Source organism: Hippopotamus amphibius, chromosome 9 (assembly GCF_030028045.1).
Source record: "Hippopotamus amphibius kiboko isolate mHipAmp2 chromosome 9, mHipAmp2.hap2, whole genome shotgun sequence".
Lineage (NCBI taxonomy): Eukaryota > Metazoa > Chordata > Mammalia > Artiodactyla > Hippopotamidae > Hippopotamus > Hippopotamus amphibius.
In genome coordinates this window covers 2,160,772-2,181,185 of record NC_080194.1, presented here as the reverse complement: position 1 = coordinate 2,181,185, position 20,414 = coordinate 2,160,772, and the positions used below count along the sequence as shown (strand labels likewise).

General features: G+C 37.2%; 1 protein-coding gene across 19 annotated transcripts in view; it reads right to left on the bottom strand.

Moving 5' to 3' along the window:
- The window catches only part of PHF21A (PHD finger protein 21A), a 183,653-nt gene that overhangs the window by 127,625 nt on the left and 35,614 nt on the right, over nucleotides 1-20,414 (bottom strand). For 12 of the 19 annotated variants that reach the window (XM_057748140.1, XM_057748132.1, XM_057748142.1 and 9 more), the window contains 2 exons: nucleotides 16,241-16,273; nucleotides 13,985-14,071 (listed from right to left, as the gene is read on the bottom strand). In XM_057748140.1, coding sequence (XP_057604123.1) covers nucleotides 13,985-14,071; nucleotides 16,241-16,273 — 120 coding nt within the window. Of the gene's footprint in view, nucleotides 1-13,984; nucleotides 14,072-16,240; nucleotides 16,277-20,414 lie in introns of those variants that run through there. The other 7 variants (XM_057748145.1, XM_057748146.1, XM_057748147.1 and 4 more) reach the window with 2 other exon arrangements.

Genomic DNA, 20,414 nt, shown 5'->3' with positions numbered 1-20,414 from the left:
ATACCTAAGGAAGATAATCGATCAAGTAAAAAAGAGGAAAGGAAGTCATGAAAAGAGGATACTGGACATTTCAGAAGTTGTAGACAATCTTATCAGCTATTAATAGCAGATGAGGCTCAGGTGCAGTGCTTCTGACAACCTGCAAACACGGTATCTTCTGATGAACTCACATCTGGGATAAACAGAAATCACAGCATGTGTCTTCAGAAGTTTATACGACAAGTGTTTATAAATGACTTCTGTTACTTTTGTCTACCTTGACTTTAGTTTGGGGTTTTGGGTGTGAATAACAGTCTTGACGATTTCATTCCAGATGAAAAAAATCAAACGTTCTATGGAAAAGGTGAACTTCTAAATAATATATGTTAAAAAAAACAAAGACTGCTATCTCATTCTTAATTAAAAGAAAGTAATAGATTCACTCAAAATCTTCATAAATCTGTGTCAAATTCACGACCAACTTCTACAATCTGTAATAAATGAGGCACACTCAGAAAAACAAATTTCAATTTCTGTTGATTAACACACTCCTGAGTTTTACTCAATTCTTTGTCGTCAGGAAATACAACATTTCAGGGTGAGTTTATCTGTGCCCCTTGACTCCACAGAAAAGGCAGTGTTAATTTCTTCTCCAATCGCTATATTAGATGACAGAAGCTCTAGATAAAACGAGATCAGCAATAATCATTCACTGCTCATAGGAGAAGTAAGTTCAGAACTGATCTCTACCTTTAGTGTTCTTCTTGGTCAAAATGATGTAATTTATTTTGGCAAAAGCAAGAGAGGTTTTTAAAAAGGTGATGGAAGTGGGAGTAGGAGAAAAGGTGACAAATTAAACACATTAGTTGAAGATTTCTAGAGCCTCATTTTTCAGAGCAAAGGAATATCTGGTGCTTAACTGACAGAAACTAATACTCCCTCTGTCATTTTCAGACAGAGCTAGTAGAAGCAAGGTTAGCCAACCCCTGCTGATTCACACAAACATTTGCTTCCTGAACTTAGAGTAAACCAACTTTGGGGAATTTGTCTTCTATAAAGATAACTTTGCAGGGCAGCCTCTCATCTAACCAGCTACCATATGAAGACAATAGCTCAAGAGTAAACTTTCTTCTGTCTGGTTCTCTGCTCAGAAAAATTTAATGAAACAATCTGTGATTTGGCTTGTCATTTTTAGTGTTCAGCCTTTTAAAAAACTGAAATCCGTGAATACCATTGGATTTGATAAACTATGGCTTTCCTGAATAATGCAGGTGGTGAAGGTATTATTAACCAAGGGACAGCAGGCTGCTATGCTTCAAAGGCATGGACTATTAATATTAATAACAATGACAACAATGAGTGTTTACAGACAAATAATTTTTAAATATTAAAAAACTTTAAAATAACTTATAGTTCACATTTGAAATAAATTATATTATTTTCTGTAACAGATTTAACCTTACAATAATATATTATTAGCAAACAGCAAAATTACTTTTGCATTCTGTGCCCGATGGCAGGTTGCTAAGTAGGGTAGCAAAGGAAGACCTTTCTAAAACAATCCACAAAACCAGTAACAAGCTCTAAGGCCTCACACATCTTTCAAATATACATTATATTTAACTTACATTACTAGAGAAGACTGTTTTGGATGGAGACAGACATTGCTGATTGCCTTTCAAATCCATTATTCTCCATCTCTTCTGTTTCCTTGCTAACAAAAACTAATTTCATTTTGTGTTTCTAGTGTCCGAATGTTTGAGAGGCGAATCCTAAGCTCCAGGATATAAACCAGTCTTGGACCCACTTTTTCTGCCAGTCACTACTTTAGAAATTGGCATGTGACAAAACCACAGTCGATGAGATGCAAAGTCTGTTGAACGACTTCTAATTAAGTTTTTCCTTGCTCTTAAGAAGAGACGTACAAGAAGAACTGGAGTCTGGAGCTACAGCAGCAATACTGTGACAACAAGCAGTGTTTGCTGACTCACTAAGGGTGACAGAGCAGAAAGATGACCAGAACATGTGTTCTGATGGTGCCGCTGAGATGCTGAACTGGACAACTCTAGCAACTTCCTATTAGGTGAATCAGTAAGTCCACGTATTGTTTTAGCCACTTTTAGTTGGGTGCTCAGTTACATGCAGCTAAAACTATAGGAACTGGTGCAATTATAACAGATGAGGAAATCAGTTCAGAGAAATCCAATAGGCAAGACCAGTAAATACACGGCACAGCCCAGAACACACAGACTAGAATATACTGCTTTTCTTTGACAAATGGTAAGTACCACTGTGTGTGAAGCACTAGGTATACACTGGATTTTAAGAATGAAAGGAACGCAGTACTGAGGGACTCACAATGTAGACGGGAGATAAATATACAAACAAATAATTAGTGAAATGTGATAAAAGCAACAGAGCAAGGAACTATCAACTCACAAGAGAACACATTTAACAATGTCGAAAGACTTCAGGGTGGGTATGTCCAGGAGGTGACAAACTTTTATTCTTTAGTGATTTAAAATTTCAAATGACAACTTCTTGTGACTCTGTAATTATTTTTTAAAGTTTTTAAAAAACAGTTCCAAAGAAACAGATATAATCTCATAAACATTATGTTGAACAAAATAAGCCAGACAGAAAATATTTGATTTCATATAGGCAAAGTTAACCTAGGCAGTTACCAGTCACAATAGTGATTTCTCTGGTGGAGGTGGAGGTGGAGGTGGGCAGTGAACTGAAGAAAGCACAAAGCAGTTTCTGTGGTGATGGTAATGTTCTGAGACCGATATGGGTGCCAGTTACCTGGGTGTTTCAGTTTGTAAATATATATTGTATGTATGTATACGTATAACGTACGCATACGCGTGCGTGTGTGTATATACACACAGAGACATATGTGTAGTTTTATGTATTTATAGTATATTTAAATATTTTAAAAACAAATTTAAAAAGAATATACAAAGTTAAAAGTGCCAGCTTCCTTGGTCACCTCTTTTGAATCCCACTTCTTAGAAGTAATCACTGTTAACAGCTCCATGTAAATAATTCTAGATAGTCTACACCTTTCCCATGTATTTCCAAGTACAAATGATCATCAATGCATATATACAAATACGGTTTTTAAATATTTCATATTTTAAATAACGAATCATATTGTACATCTGTTTTACACTTTGCTTTTTTCACCCTTCATCTTTCTATTCAGTTACGTACCTCGTAACATGCACATATAGTTCTTACGTATTACTTGCTAACTGTACCCTGATTTATTTGTAGTTGTTTTCCATTTTTGTGTGGCTTTTTTATAATGGCCTAAAAATGAACTTACTGGGTCAAAGGGTAGAAGGTGAGTCCAGATTTGTCTAGGCAAAGGATAAGGGAAAGAACATCCCCAAAGAAACAACAGGACATAACCAAGGAAATGCAGTATGTGGCAAGTCTGGAGAAAAAGGTATGCACGAGTTCAGGGGAGAGGCAGGCATGGACAACACAATGAGGGGTCTTCTGAGCCGTCAGAAGGAGTTTGGACTTCTTCCTACAGAACAAGGGAAGGGGAGCTACTGACTGAAGGATCTCAAGCAGGAAAGCAACATACGAGGGCTCTACCTTAGATCACACCCTGAAAATAGTGGAAAGGTTGAATCATATTAGATAGTAACTGGATGCAAGGTAATGCCATGGAAAGGGAGTAGGAGGGCATGGGCAATACTGAGGAGCCTGAATAAACAGGACTTCATACTTACGGATGACAGACCAAGGGAGAGCGAGAACGAAGTCTACGATTATTTCCAGGTTTCTGCTTGGCCACTGGACGAATGGGGTATCATTAACCACAAAGGGAAAGAAGCAGCAGTAGAATTTGAAGAGGGGTGGATATAGGGTTCTGTATGGAGAATACAGAGCTTTGGGACATCCAACAGGCAGAAGCCGAAAATGCACATCTGTCTGGAGCTCAGGAAACAGAGGAGAAGAGGAATAAAGATTTGGAGGTCAGTGGATTCAGTGGTGGTTTAAAGCAGGATATCACCCACAGGAGAAAAATAGAGCGAGATGAAAAGGAAGACAAGGATAAAAAAACCAAGGAAGGTTCTTGGTTCTCTGAAGAAGAAAGTGGTCATTAATATGAAATGCTATAGTTAGTTCAAGTAAGATGAGGTGTGAAAAACTTCCTTTAGGTTTGGCAATTATGTTACCAAAAGTTTCAGTGCACTCAAGAGAATAGAATGAAGACGGAAACTGATTGCAGCAGCTCTGATAAAGGGCTAGAAGGTTAAAAAAAAGTAGTATCAAATAGAACCTGAGTTGAATAATATTTAATAATTTAATAAGTTTAATAAGGAAGTGGTGGAGAGTAGAGAGAGGACAACGGCAGAAAGAAATTTAAGAAACAAAGGAAGGAATGTTGTTGTTGTTTAAAAGAATACCAGAGATGTAAGCATGTTTTATAAGGTCAGGAAAAGAAACCTAAAGAGGTACAACAAAAAAAGGTAAGTGACTGTAGCAATGATGCAGAGGAGACTTTCTAGCTATATTATGTTTCCAGTTTGCTGGACCCAGGCTCATTTCCTAGTTTATGCTACTTCACTTAATAAAAGTTTTCCTTTCCTGGGACTATGATAAAGCTGCTCTGAATTGGAACAGAGGTATAAAGCATTAAATAGGAAACAAAATTGAGAATATTTTCCCCCAAAAAAGGGAAAATTGAACTATTTGAATGGAAATCTCCTTTTAATGGTAAAATGCCTTAGTATGGACATCCAACACACCAGGCCACCTTACTAGACTACTAGCTTCTTGAAAGCATAATGAATTAATACATTAAAAAATGCTTGCTTACATATCTACTATGCTAGGCTTTAGGGGTACAAACATGATCAAGATACACTCCTTGTCCTCAAGGAGCTTACAAATATATAATTACAATACAACACAAAAAGTACAAATAAGAGAGGTAGGCACAAACACCAGGAGTACCCAGAAGATGGGTGTCTAACTCTGCCTGCAGTGTGAACAGAAGTCAAAGGAAGCTTTAGAGGATCTCTGCTTAAACTGGGTTTTCAAGGATAAGGAGGGGTTTATCAGGCAATGAGGAAAGAGAATTTCAGCTGTAGAGAACAGCCTGTGCGAGCGCATGAAGGCCTAGGAGAGTCCAGGGAAGAAAGGTGACACCAGGGAACTCATGGGATATGTATGGCAGGAAAGGATGCAAGAGAGGTGATCAAGAATGAGTTGCCAAAGGTGTCAGGGCTAATGAGCTTGCACATCTTTCAGGTGATGACCGGTCACAGGGAAGTCACACTGTAAGGTTTTCATCCTCAGCATCTCCCGTGGGCCTAGGACCATGCTTTTCACCACAGAAAACTTTCAACAAATGGATATGGAATAAACAGATGAATCAGAATCTTAGAATGATAAAGAAATTTGAAAAAAACACAGATCCCAGGGAGAAGGGAGTATATTAGAAGGAACTGATTATTTAAAAGCACAAATGAATTCACTGACATAGTGGAAAGGTGGAGTCAGAATTATACCGGCTAAGGCTCTGTTAAGCATTTGTTGTGTACACCACCTACCACCCCAAAATTAGATTAATGTTCTCCAAAGAGTCCAAGTGAAGAGTTCCTAAACACAGGGCTACAAACTTGGGCTTTGACTAGACTTTCAAAGCTTGAAGCAATTGCTCTCTGCTAAGTAAGAGATGAGTAATGAGGGAAAAAAACATAGTGGATACCAGTAGCCCAGTATCACGATATGCAACACCGGATGATACAGATTAAAGCTCCCAAACTGAATTCTTTAAGTCACTGATTTCACCAGCACCGCAAACAGATGATTAGGATGACCTGAGGAGAAGATGACTCTAACCTACTCAGCAAGCAGAGCGCTGCACTTGGTACAAGTCACCAACTTACCTGATTTCCTCCACCGTATTCAGGTAAAATGCCCTCCGATAACTGGCACAATTTAAAATATGAGTTCTTTCACCAAGCTTTTCTATCTTAAAGAGATAATCAAATCTTTGACCAGTAGGTTACAACTCCTGGCCACAGAGACAACTGCACTCTGGGAATAAAGGTTAAAAAGACCCAGGGGACAATGCAGCACTGGGAACCACAGCCACATCAAAGGCTCCTAACCTTTCAACCTTCAGAACCTTTATGTCCTTGCCCTGTATTTCTGAGCCCTTCACTCATCTCATTTGGTTTGATACAAGCCAACAGGATTTCAGCAGGAGGAATCTGAAATACATTTCCTGTATTTGATGTAAGGGAGAAGGAACTGATGTACACAAGAGGCAGTAAACTCAACAAACATTTGGACCAATGGTTTCATGTAAACAGTGTGCAGGAGGGATGAACTAGATTAAATCCTAGGAACTCCTAAACTTTAAAGACGAGGTCAGATTCCCATCATAATTCAGGGATCTCTAAGAAAATAACAATTCCAAATTCTAACGTGACATGTCAATCACACTAGTTTGGTTAGGAATGAGAGAGGGTAACCTTCTATGGTTACTGGTATCAAAGGCTGGAGACAGTCATGTATCAGGTTACCAGCATGAAACAACAAGAACTAATTTACTTACATGACTCCAAGGCAATGGAGCTTAAAGGCAATGTAATTATTGTGCCTAATGTCCTATTTCAAAAAATATTTGATAGATAAAGGTCCACAAAGTAATTTAAGAATATAATTTACTAAATAAAACTGAACGAACAGTACAGTGATCTGGACTGTAGTCGTGAATTTGATACAATTAATTATATAATCATGGCTAAGTCACAAATAGTCCATGTCCCAGTTTATGTATTACAGTGTACTCATGACTGAGTTAAATGTGAAATGTTCTAAGCTCCTTAAAAAAAGTAGTACTTTACTTATAAGATGAAGGTATTACATATGAGATGAAGTTAACCACCATGACGAAAGCTAACAATTTCCATTTAAATAGAACTTACCTCCAAAAATATTCAGTGCACTCAATAGATACTTGTTCATTAACTCTTCAAAGGCATTATTCAAACATTCCATAAATAAGGAAACAGACATGTTAAATTATTTGATAACTCAAAATCTATCAACAAGTCTGTTACAGAGTAAGGAAAAGAATCAAACTCTCAGTGTCCCCTACCCTGCCGCCCCACACCCAGTCCACTGTTCAAGTCACCTACTTAGCTTAAATTATGTTGTTCTATGCATCAGAAACATAATTAGTTATGGCAGGAACAGAAAGTTCTCTCCCAAAGGCTTCAGAACCCATTTTACTGAAATATGTTCAAATTTTAAATGAGAATGTTTCCATGAACGGCAACTATTTATTAAACCCAGAAAAGTATTTCATCTTGTGTTAGGTTAAGCAGTCTGTACGGAATAGAGACTATGATTTTTAAACACAGAATGAGAAAAGCAAACCAGCGGCAAAGACCAAAGACTATGAAGAGGTCTCTCTCTCTCTCAAAAGGATTAAGAAAAACAGAGGAAAGGGTGAAAGAAAAACACCCCAAATCAAAAGGTAATTCTATGGAATACTATTTCTTGGGGAAGATTTGTTACTCTCATATATGCTGTTAATCAGATACAGGCTTTTCTGGAGAATACTTAGAAATAAGTAGTAAAAGTGTTCTTTTTTAAATATTGTAACAGTTTTTTATACACTTTGGCCAAGAGTGGTACATGGATTATTGCTTTCAACCCTTCATATTCTGTCATAAAATTATGCTTTCACACACTGTGTCATGTAATTTTGCAAGCTCTGGCCATGTAGTTTGTTTTGGCTAAGGAGACTTGACACTAGCAGAGGCTTAAAACGTGTTCTGGTAGTTTGGCTTATTTCTTACACTCTGGTGATAAACCATGATATGTGTATGCCCCAGGTAGCTGCTGCCCCTTCATGACAGGCCTCAGAACAAACACAGTTAGAGATCTAACCCAACCTACAGCCTTAGGCAGGCCAACCAACCCACAAACTGAAGTAGATGTGCCTAGTCAAGCCCAGCCTAGATCAGGAGGATCTACAGACCCAGTGTGAAAATAAACCCTTAGTGTTGTAACTCAATAAACACTGGTTTGTTACGCAGAACTATCATGGCAATAGCTGACCAATACACCCAATAATCTCACATCTGAGAACGTATCCTGAGGCAATTAGAACAGATTCATATATAAGGGTATTTATCATAGCAACATTTATAAACAACAAAAAACTGGCAACATTCTATCATCAAATAATAGAGTGAATAGTTAAATAAGTTATGATTTAGCCAGACTATTAAATATTTGAAGCTATTAAGAATTATGTTCTTGGGACTTCCCTGGTGGTCCAGTGGATAATAAGACTCCATGCTCCCAGTGCAGGGGGCCCAGGTTCAATCCCTGGTCAGGGAACTAGATCCCACATGCAGCAGGCAACAGAGGGTCTGTATGCCACAACTAAGAAGTCCGCATGCCGCCACTAAGAGCCCACATACTGCAACAAATAGCCTGCGTGCTGCAACTAAAAAGTCTGCATGCCACAACTAAGAGCCTGCATGCCACAACTAAAGGATCCTGCATGCTGCGACAAAGATTCTGCATGCCTCAACTAACACTCAGCACAGCCAAAATAATTAATTTAATTTAATTGAAGACAAAAAGAATTACGTTCTTAAAGAACACTCAAAAATGTAGGAAAATGTTCATAACATTTTAAGTTTAAATAGTACAAAAAGATGCACGATGCACTGTTTAAAAAAATATCTGCAAGTAGATAAAAAAGATTAAGCAGATAAAATAATTCATTTAAGAAATACAAATGCTTTTCTGTGCTGAATATTATTTTATGCTAAATACTATACTAAAAACTATACTTGTAATAAAGAAGTAAATAAGATATGTATATTCCCTGACTTCTTGAAACTAACAGTCCAGTGAGGAAGACAGATACTAAAAAATAATAATCGTATATATGTAATTACAAATTGTGATAAACTATTGTGGCAGAAACTGCTACTTATCCCCAGTATTCAGTACTCGTGCTCAGTACCAGAGTCCCTGAGTTTTATCTGCCCACAGCCACCTGGAATAGACTATACTTCCCAGCCTTCCCTGCTCCTAGCTGGGAACATGTGACCAAGTTCTGATCAATGGGATCTAATGGGAAGTGAAGCATGTAACTTCCAGTAAACACCCTTAAAAATAAAGGGCTTACTTCCCCCCCTTCTTACCAGATGGAGCAGCTATTTTGAACTATGATGTGGAAGCTTCATGCTGAGAATGGCAGAGCAACAGAACAGGAGGAGCCTGGGTTCCCTGGCACTGTGGAATCACTATCACCAGCCTATCACACCTACAGGGCTTTCACGAGACAGATAAAATTCTACTTTGTTTAAGCCATTTTCATTTTGGGTTTTCAGTCATTCACAGCTGAACCTAATCCTAAATGGCATAGCTATGAAGGAAAAGTGAAGGGTTCAATGAGAGATTATAATAGAAACTGTTTGTTTTGACAGGAGGAAGGGGTTTCAGGGATAGGTCCTCTGAGGAAGTAACTTTTAAGCTGCAACCACCTACCTGATGCCTGGCCAGGAGAGCACCAGGTGAAGGGAGGTGGGATGGAAAACCCCTCAAGGCGGGGAAAATCAAAGATGAAACTACTATGGCTTAAGCCTGAATATCAATAGGAATAAGCAACAAACTGAGATGTTTTCTTCTACAATGAATGAATTAGAATGAAAGCAGAGCACTAAAGCAATTCAGTACATTGGCTTCAATATTCGACTCTCCATTACCAGAAAGACCACATATGCATGTTCAAAAATGAGAAGGGAGGGGTGTAGGATGAGCATGAATGCCGGTAAAGAACTTAATAGTTGCTTCCACACTTCAGTATTACCAGTGTTTAAAATAGTTGGAGTCTCTGATTAGAGTGGTTCGTAAACCATAAGGAGAAAGTCATTAGATTTCTAAATGCTAACCCTCCCTGGAATAAACAAGACTTTGTTGTTAAAAAAATTTTTTAATACTGTTTCTTGCCTATTTCTGATTATAAAAAGGAACCATTTATTGAGGCAAATGTAGCAAATATACATAATACAAAGAAAAAATAAACTGCCTGTAAATCATCACTTCGGAGCATTTTATACTGACACTGTTTTTATACACACTTACATGCCTACAGAGGCATGTACGCACACAACACACACACAGACAACACACAGAACTGGGATCGCAATGCATATGAAGTTGCATGTGTTTTTTCACTTACTTTATCATAAGTGCACTCTTATGTTATTAAAGTATTTTTGAAACCATGATTTTTAATGGCTATATAACATATAATTTATTTACCCAATCAAGTCTGGGTTAAAATTGAGTTAAAACTGTCAACCAGGGACTTCCTAGGTGGCGCAATGGTTAAGAATCTGCCTGCCAATGCAGGGGACACGGGTTCGAGCCCTGCTCCAGGAAGATCCCACATGCCGAGGGGCAACTAAGCCCGCGCACCACAACTACTGAGCCTGTGCTCTAGAGCCTATAAGCCACAACTATTGAAGCCCACCCGCCTAGAGCCTACGCTCTGCGACAAGAGAAGCCACTACGATGAGGAGCCCGCACACCACAATGAAGAGTAGCCCCCACTCCACAATGAAGAGTAGCCCCCACTCTCAACAACTAGAGAAAGCCTGTGTGCAGCAACGAAGACCCAATACAGCCAATAAATAAATAAATTTATTAAAAAAAAAAAACCTGTCAACCACAGAGACTTCCCTGGTGGTCCAGTGGCTAAGACTCCACGCTGCCAATACAGGGGGCCCGGGTTTGGGCCGTGGTCAGGGAACTAGATCCCACAAGCCGCAACTAAAGATCCCACATGCTGCAACTACAGATCCTGCATGCTGCAACAAAGATCCTGTTCACGGCAACAAAGATCCCTCATGTGCCACCTAAGACCCAATGCAGCCAAATAAGTAAATAAATAAATAAATATATTTTTTAAATGTTTAAAAAAAAACCCTGTCAACCACAAATTAAAGCCCTATGAGTTAAGAAGATGACTTCAAAAACTGCCATGGGGAGTTTTTATTCAGAAATCTCATATCACAGTTTGAAAGCAATGGAACCATCTAACCAAGAATTCATTGAAATTTACTGAGTTTTAGCCATGAAGGATGCTTAAAAAAGAATATTTCCCCAAATGGAGTGCACCACTGTGTAACTGGTCTTGAGGAAGAAATAGAATAGGTATCAAAGACTGAGGCAGCAATAACAAATAAGAACTAATAAGTGCCTACTGTAAGAATTAGTGACTATCTGCAATGTTTTATTTTTTTAATAAAGCATAATAAGAGAACATATGCATTTATTATTTCTATAATTAAGTTTTCAAGTGGATTTGGAAAAATGATTATAGAAAAATGCATATAGAAAAAGAACAGAAAAAAATACGACAGAGGGTTAATCGATGTTAATTTTTGAAAATGACATTCTTTGAACATTTCTGTATTTAAATTTTTTCTCACAGCCAAACAATTAATATTAAATTTAAAAATATTAGCCATGTGAGTAAGGTAATTCAGATTTCAGCTATTAAAGCAGAATGAAAGGGGACTTCCTAGGTGGCGCAGTGGTTAAGAATCCTCCCGCCAATGCAGGGGACACGGGTTCGATCCCTGCTCCTGGAAGATCCCACATGCCTTGGAGCAACTAAGCCTGTGTGCCACAACTATTGAGCCTGTGCTCTGGAGCCCGTGAGCCACAACTATTGAGCCCATGTGCCACAACTATTGAGCCCATGTGTCACAACTATTGAAGCCCAGATGCCTAGAGCCCATGCTCCACAAGAGAAGCCACCGAAATGAGAAGTCCATGCACCACAATGAAGAGTAGCTCCCACTCGCAGAAACTAGAGAAAGCCCGTGTGCCGTAACAAAGACCCAATGCAGGCAATAAATAAATTTTAAAAATTTTAAAAAAAAAGTAGAAGGACAATCAGTAAGTTTTGCCAGAGGCTAAGTAGATCTTTTGAGAAGGAAAAACAAAAAGCTGGGCATACAGCATTAGGAGTTTGTTCTAAAATAAAACTACATTAAACAAAATACCAATGTTTCCTGCTGGAAATAAGTCTGAAGAAGGATCAGCTTTTGAACTTTGTAGCTATGCTTGCTTCAAGTACTATCCTACCTAAAAATGATATATTTTCTGTTCTATCAAAAAGGTTTTTTCAACAGTTAAGCAAATACTTTAAAAACTGCAAGACTGCATTTTAGTTTCTGACACTAGTTTTCTTTACTTTGTATACCACCTAAGGTTTTCCTGATGCTACACCCATTTTTTAAAATTCTAACTTAGTTCAGATGACAGTTTGCCACCTGATGAAACGTCTTATGTTTACATAAATGGTTGCAATGTTCTATTAAGTGAGGTCCCTAGCAGAAAAAAAAATAAAGAATAAAAAGTTACAAAAATAAACCAAATCTTTACATCAGTTCTCACAAAAATTTCAAATAAACGTAAATTTTTCACAATTGCCCCATTTTCCCCAAATGTAGCCTTAGGTTGTCTTAACTGTGACAGCATCCCCCATCCCTACACTCCACTAATCAGTTCTCATGTTCTTTCCCTGCTGGAACACGTGAATTTTTCAGCAAAAGTGACTCATTCATTGGCATCTTGTCAAACTAACCCTGAAACTTTAAGGAGGCTCAGTGCTAACAGAATTTTAAAGCTGGAACATTTTTACTAACGCACATCATTTTGACTTTAAAGAACTGAATCACTTTCAGAGCCAAACACATCTAACAATCTCCGTTTATATTTTTTCTTACAGATTGTTCTCCACCATGCTACCTCCTCCCAATTTTAGTTTGGCAATTCCCTAATCTAAAATACCTCTTATTTCTGAAGAAGACAAAATGTAGAAGCATTAGAATAGGCGAGAGGAGGGTAAAGCAATTGTTCACTCAGCTTGGGAAAAGATTCTGTTCTGAAACATTAACGACTCGTATCTATTCCACATAGTTCTCAAAACTTATTTCTCCTCTTAGTCAAATGAAAACACAATACAATACATAATAGAAACACAATCTGAAATCTCCAGGAATAAATTACTCTCATTGCTATTATTCCACTAAATAAGAGTTTAAAAAACAACACAAAAAGCAATTATTGAGAACTATATAGCTAAAAATCTTCAATAAGATGTCACCAGCATGAACTATCAATTGCAAATCACCTCATCATTTTGCTACACATGTTCATCTACTCCAAAACCAGCCCTTTTTAACCAGAGGGAAAGTGGTGGGGAAGGAACAAGAAAACAAATGCTTTGTCAGATTACCACAGATGTTTACTGATATAGCTCTATCAACTGTCACACTCCACCTGGTGGCAGGAGCTGCCTGAATTGGTGAAGTGGAGGTCATTATACAAGAAATTCCAAAGAACACTTTCCAGATGTCCTTGGGGAAAATAGCAAGATGTTCTTTTTTTGTCCTATATAAAATATATCTAACAAGGCTCCACCAAACTTTTTTCACACAGTAGTGAGTCAACATCTAATAAAGATTACCATAAAGGAATGACAAGAATCAGAATGGGAGATCTACATTTAGAGACATCTACTTACAACCATTCTCTTCATGGTAAGTTAAGTTATCTCAAGCCTTTAAAACAGGAAACAAGGCACATCCAGCAACTATAAGATTCTCTATCACATACTCCCACTAACTTTCTTTGCCCCTATCCTCTATGGGTAAATTATAGAGTTTAATTAACACAGCTAACAGCAGCCTGCCACACTGCTTTTAGATATCTGCCAGTAACATATACCCATGGGATGCTCTAGAGACTGATTTCAACCAAAAATAAAAATAGATAAACAGAGCTCAAACAAAATTAAAACTGAGTCTGGCTGCCCACACTTATTTTCACACATGAGGAAAAATAGCAGTTCTCCTAGAAGCCTCGAGCAGACATATCTTTAGAACACAATGTTAAAAATATGCCCCCCTCCTTTTTCCCCTACCTGTTTTTCACTCAAAGCTGTGATTTTGGCTTGAAGTTCATGAAGCTGTTTCTTTAAATCAGCATTCTGATTGGAAAGAAAAAATATCTGTGAGGAAGATATTTCATTTGTTAACAGAATAGTAGCAAGAAGACTTTATGCAAACTGTATTACAAATGATGAAGCAATCTTAAGCCTTTAGCCAATCCTATTTGTCATGCATAAACTGCAGTCCTATTACCACCCCCTAGTGCACAGATCCTAAGTGTAGGCTGCTAACCCTAGAACAGGGGTGAGCTCCTCTGCAATTGCAAGAAGTTTTATATTTTAGCATTTTGCACTGTAATACTACTCCTTTCTACTAAAATAGTTATTCTTCATAAGAAGTAACAGTTGACAGAAAACCTAAAGCTCCACTAATCAGACAAAAGCAGGAAAAGAGAAGTTATAAATATTAACACACTGCATGCCTAAGGGCATTATCAGTTACAAAAAAAAAAAAAAAAAGGGTTTCCTCTGCTTGCCCTCTGCCGTATTTAGTAGAGTACATTTGTTATTTTAGCCTAGATTTGAAAAGCTGTCAGTGTTGCAACTGCCTTAACACTACATCATTCAAATTAACATACTGACTACCAGGGCAACTTCTCAGTTCTAAAATGTTAGGAATCAAAAAAGAATACTATTTTAAATGAGATACACTGAACATGCTTGCCTTTTACGCATGTGGGAGAAAAATCCAAAATTAAAGTTTTCAAAAGCGTAACGTAACAGGGTAGCCTACCTACTAGCAGACTGAATACCACCCAAATGAGAGACTACTTTCCCTTCATCGTTTCACATGCAATTCTTTCAGTTCACCCCACCTGGTCTTCTGACAGGGTCAGGGTGTACATCCTCCCCCTCGTGTTTATTCCATGTGGTCTATTTTGTGAGGGTATGTGATATAAGGCCTCTCTAATGAGATCACCCACAAGACTGTCCAGCAACTTACTGCCCCCTCAGATTCTTCACCTTAAGACTGCTCTGTTACATGACTGCCAGCTATATCGGAAATACTAACGTTTTCTAATAACATTTCAGTTGCTGATAACATAGGTTACCATATTAAATATAAAAGAATCTATTCATCTAAGGTCTATGGCCTCTTGGTTCCCTAAATCTAATTTAAATTATTATATATTTTTAAAAATTAAAATGGAGAAGTTTCTCAAAGAAGTTGGACTGTCAAACAGGAGTTAAGTGGCTATCGTTGCCAGCTCTCAGAATCAATGGATTGTGTTAAAAACACAACAGTTAAGCCACTGGGGGCTAAATTTGTAGAAATGAATATTATTTCCTACTTTCAAAAATCAATCTGCCTCAGTACTATTCTTTAATCCAAGAATCTATTTTACTTAACTTTACAATGAGGCATGTGTGGTATGTTTAACGAGGTAAAAAAAAAATGTTTGTGTATATATACAAATATGTAGACACCCCCCCCCGCCCCCCATCAGTGGGTCTGTGTGTTCTGTGAACAGCTTATGCGTGAACAAAGGCAAGGGAGAAATCCTGAGAAGGTCTGATAAATACTCTCCATACTTATGACCCACTGCCTAACTGCTACAAAAGAGACACTGCCGGAACATACATAAAACAAAGACAAGGTAACTTTTAAGGAGGATTTCTCTTCAGGATTAGAGAATAAAATGCCTGGGCCAGAAAACCCTATGAGACCTCAAAGAAAAGGTGACACTGGGTGGGTTATTATGTAAGGTTCTTTAAAACCCTCTCCAAGAGCTCTTTCAAAAATGAAATTTTAAAAAACGCTTTTAAAAAATTATTCTAAAATTCTACTCTGAACATAGTGAGATTGTCTCTAAATGTTCTATACTATAAACTATAAGAAAATAAAAATGGTTCCAGGCCAAATTCAAAACTTTTGAGATTTACAGAATGCCTTGCAAACTCTGATTCTGATTAAGTGAGCTTATGGAAATGAAATTTAAGCCATATGAAGAGTATTAACTCTCAATTTTTTCCCCAAAATATTCAAAGCAATTAACATAAAATAAAAGCAAAATAACAGTAGCAAAGATGAAATAATAGCTATATTACAACAGAATGACTGACGTTTTCTTAATTCTTAAAACATGAAGACCAACGCGTTAAAAAAATTGCTGTTAGAGATGAGATAGTTTTTAAAACCTAAGCATTGTCTACATTTTAGTATTTTATGCTCACTTTATTTTAAGTTATTTTAATTTAAAAATTAAATGAATAAAAGTAGTATTTTACCTGTGGATCCTGCTTCATTTGAGCGACCAGTTTCTGATAATAAAAGGAGAAAAAGAGCCATCAGTCTTACATATTAACTCACTACGGCTAATCAGGTTTAGCCCCCAAAATCTAGAGGTTTAAGTCCACACAAAAAAATGAGCAATAACACAATCAGAACAGACCAGAAGCTTCTATGATCCATATAAAAGGGTAATGAAACATTCCTCTTAATAAAAAAAAAAAAATCAAACTATCGTTTTGTATTTGAAATGAAGAGCCTCCTGCTTTTAAACAAATCTGGAGATGGGATGGGGGAGGGGAGCTTTCAAAGGACAATTTAAATAAGCTGAATGCTTCAAAAGCCAAACATCCCTTTAAAATGTCATTGTCTAGAGTCCCAAATAAGGCCTGGAAAGAAGCTGCTCCCATACAAAAACAGGCCTGTTTGTATACAGCAAACAGATCTGGCAAGTCTGTTGGTTTGCTTCACAGAAGGAGCCTAGTGTCAGTTGTGACTCTGCCGCTGTCCTCTCGGTGGGGGAGAGGGGATGTACTCAGTGGAGCAGTGATGCTCAGTATTTGAGTAAGGAAGTGAAGGAACAGTAATGCAAAATTCTACCTACCTGGGTTCCTGTGGGAAGGAGAGTACTACCAGAATACTGAATGACAAAGACCTTTACTAGGGAAAACATAAGTCCAAAAAATGAAAAACAAAGAAAACTGGATGTCGACTGACTTAACCCAACTTCTAAAAGCATTGCTGACCAAAGGTAACAATAACTAGGGACAAAAGAAGGTGAAGCATAAAGGAACATCAGAAGGCTGACTGCTAAAAGTATCTGGGAATAACCTGTGCTCCAAATGAATTTTTCAAATAACCGAAAAATCTGTCCCTCTCTTCGGGTGACAAGACATTTTTTAAGTTTTCAGTCATAAAATAAAACCTTTCTAAAATATATACTTATCTGCCATATAAAATAGAAAAAAAGGCGGCATTTAATGTAATGAGGCATGATTACATCAATTTGCCAGTCTGCAAACAATACAATAAGGTCCTTACAATAAAGGCCCAAGACTGCTGTGTTCTAAGAGTTCTTACATTTGGATTTTAGTTTTTCAGTCTACTCCTTAATGCCAAGCAGTCAGCTAGCAAATCTTGCTACTACTACTACTACGCCTCCCCCTCCCTCGAGCAGCCCCTGAACCCCAACTCAGATTTGCTACTTCTGATCTGCTTTGTGATATACTTCAGTGAACTAATTCTAAAATGAGCAAATAGTCTAAGAAATCCCTCTTGAGTAAAATGTATAATCTTTGGTGAGTGACTTCATTTATTCTAGCTTGTCAAAAACCTTACTTCAGGCGCTAAAATACATTCTAGATAGCTGAGATTGCCAACCATGTGCCCTCTAAATACTCTAAGTACACAAGGTATACGTTAGTATACTCTACTTCACATATGACAGTGCTAACTCTTCTATATCATGGTCTTAACCTACAAAATAGTAATAACACACATTCCAAGGACTCAATGAAATAGAAACACAAAGTTGGGACCTCCCTGGTAGAGAAGTGGGTAAGAATTCGCCTGCCAATGCAGGGGACACGGGTTCAATCCCTGGTCTGGGAAGATACCCACATGGCACAGAGCAACTAAGCCCGAGAGCCACAACTACTGAGCCCAAGTGCCGCAACTACTGAAGCCTGAGTGCCTAGAGCCTGTGCTCTGCAACAAGAGAAGCCACCACACTGAGAACCCCGTGCACCACAATAAAGACTAGCTCCCAACTGCCACAACTAGAGAAAGCCTGTGCATAGCAATGAAGACCCAATGCAGCCATAATTAATTAATTAATTAAACTGAAATAAATAAGAACTTTCTTTAAAAAAATTTTTAAAAGAAGAAACACAAGGTTTTATACATACACATTTTTACTAATGCAGTCTAAAGGCTAGCCACATTTTTCAGTGAAAAAGGTCCTTGACTTTCCTTTCCAATTTTTGTTACCAGAGAGTGGAGTACTATACTAAAGTTACCTTTTTAAAGCTGAAAAAGGCATTCCTCTATGACACTGGAATTTAAAAACTGATAACCAAAGTAAGTCTCTACCTCTGGAGGAGATAAATAAGCCAACTTTTCTACCTATAATCAATCGAGCTGCATTTTAGACCATCAGAGGCAGGACAGAACAAGCTGGGCAACTTAATTAGACCACCCAACTCCCTAGTGACTTTAAGGTGATGTTGTGTGTTATCAAAGTTAAGGTACTTTCGATTGCAAGAATACAGCAATTTTTCATGAGAATATAGTTTATGCCAAGGGTTGGCAAACTACAGCCCATAGGCAGATCGGGCCAGCCTACCACCTGTTTCTGTAAATAAAGTCTTACTGGGACACAGCCACACCCACTTACTTACACCTTGTCTCTGGCTGCTCCGTACGCACAGCAGCAGAGCAGAGCAGTTGTGACAGAGACCGTAAATGATTCCCAAAGTATAAAATATGTTAACCATCTGGTCCTTCGCAAAAAGTTTGCTAATCTCTGCTTTATACTAGTCTCTGTTCCATGTAGAGTAAATTCTCCAAAAGTTTAAATATGAATTTCATTAAATCCACAGAAGAATAATCAAAAAGGCAACTTCTCAAAAAAGATGAGATGCCCATCATAGGCCATTATTATTTAAACATTCATTCAATATCAACCACCTGTCCATCACAATATGAACCACAAGTAGGTCACTACTTTTTAAATCACCTCCTGGTCCATAAAGAACAAAAGCATACTTCTACCACAGCAATACCAGGTAGTTTCATAACACACTTTCTATACAGGAAGCTCCCTTTCAGCTCTAGTTTCCCTAAGTGGAAATAATGAAGGGGTGGCTTCTGCCCCAATATTTAGTCAAATGTACAATCTGGCTGTGGCCTCAGCCTAACAGCCAGTGCCTACTTTGATGTCATTTCTGGCAACCCTAACCTTGTCATGATCAGTGATCATATAGGTTACCATATATCCAGTCAGAATAACAGTGTCAGATTTACAAGTAAGGCATGTCACTTGGATTTACTGTTAATACCTTTTTTTTTTGGGCCACATCATGCAGAATGCAGAATCTTAGTTCCCTGACCAGGATCGAACCCATGCCCCCTGAAGTGGAAGCGTGGAGTCTTAGCCACTGGACGGCCAGGGAAGTCCCTACTGTTAATACTTAAACTTTTTTTTAATAGGAAAGAGTTCTAAATGTAACTAGAGTGAAATATCTTACACATATTTTGTTAAAATACTATCAACCAACATTGATAAACATAAATAAATGTTTATTACCATACATACAAAATGTCAGATAATAATCAAGGATGAATATAAAAGCTACAATTTTATGCTTAAAAAACAGTTAAATATACAGGAAAACAATTAATGTGAATATTAAGAGAGCGTTTGATAACTTTAGGAAGAATATTATACCCCTTTTGAGTCAATAAATGTAATTTTAAAATTTAAATTAGATTTTAAAACAATAAACATTTAAATTTCATAGTTATAATTTTTATAAAATTGGTATGCTTGAATTAAAAATATGAAACAAAATAATATTTAAGAACTCTTTAATTTTTAGTAATTTGGTTCAAATTAGGTCATGAGTCTTTCAAGAAAAGTCTTATTTTGACTTGTTCATATCTTGTGAGAACTAACTAAAAGCAGAATGTTAACTTTGCCATCTCAAAATTTCCTAAGAGGAATATGTCCAAAAATCACATATGAGTAAAAACTTCAGTATACATGGTAGTCAATTTAAATATGTTTTGTTATTTAAAATATGCAAGGTAACACAAAGAAATCAATATCCTATGATAAACCATAATGAAAGAGAATATGAAAAAGAATGCATATATATATAACTGAGTCACTCTGATGTACAGCAGAAATTAACACAACATTGTAAATGCACTATACTTCAATAAAATAAATTTTGAAAAATAAAAATAAATAAAATATGCAAGTTAAGTCACATGAACAAAGTCCCTTAGATGAACCAAAAAACAGAAAAAAACAGAGAGGTTTTTTTTTTTTTAATACCTACACTATATGGAAAAAAATATTTTTAGTTCTTTTGTCTGGAAGAGAAGTTAGGAATATTTTATTAAAGTTTTCAAAAACACTATCAATGAGTTTGTTGAGTAGTGATAAAA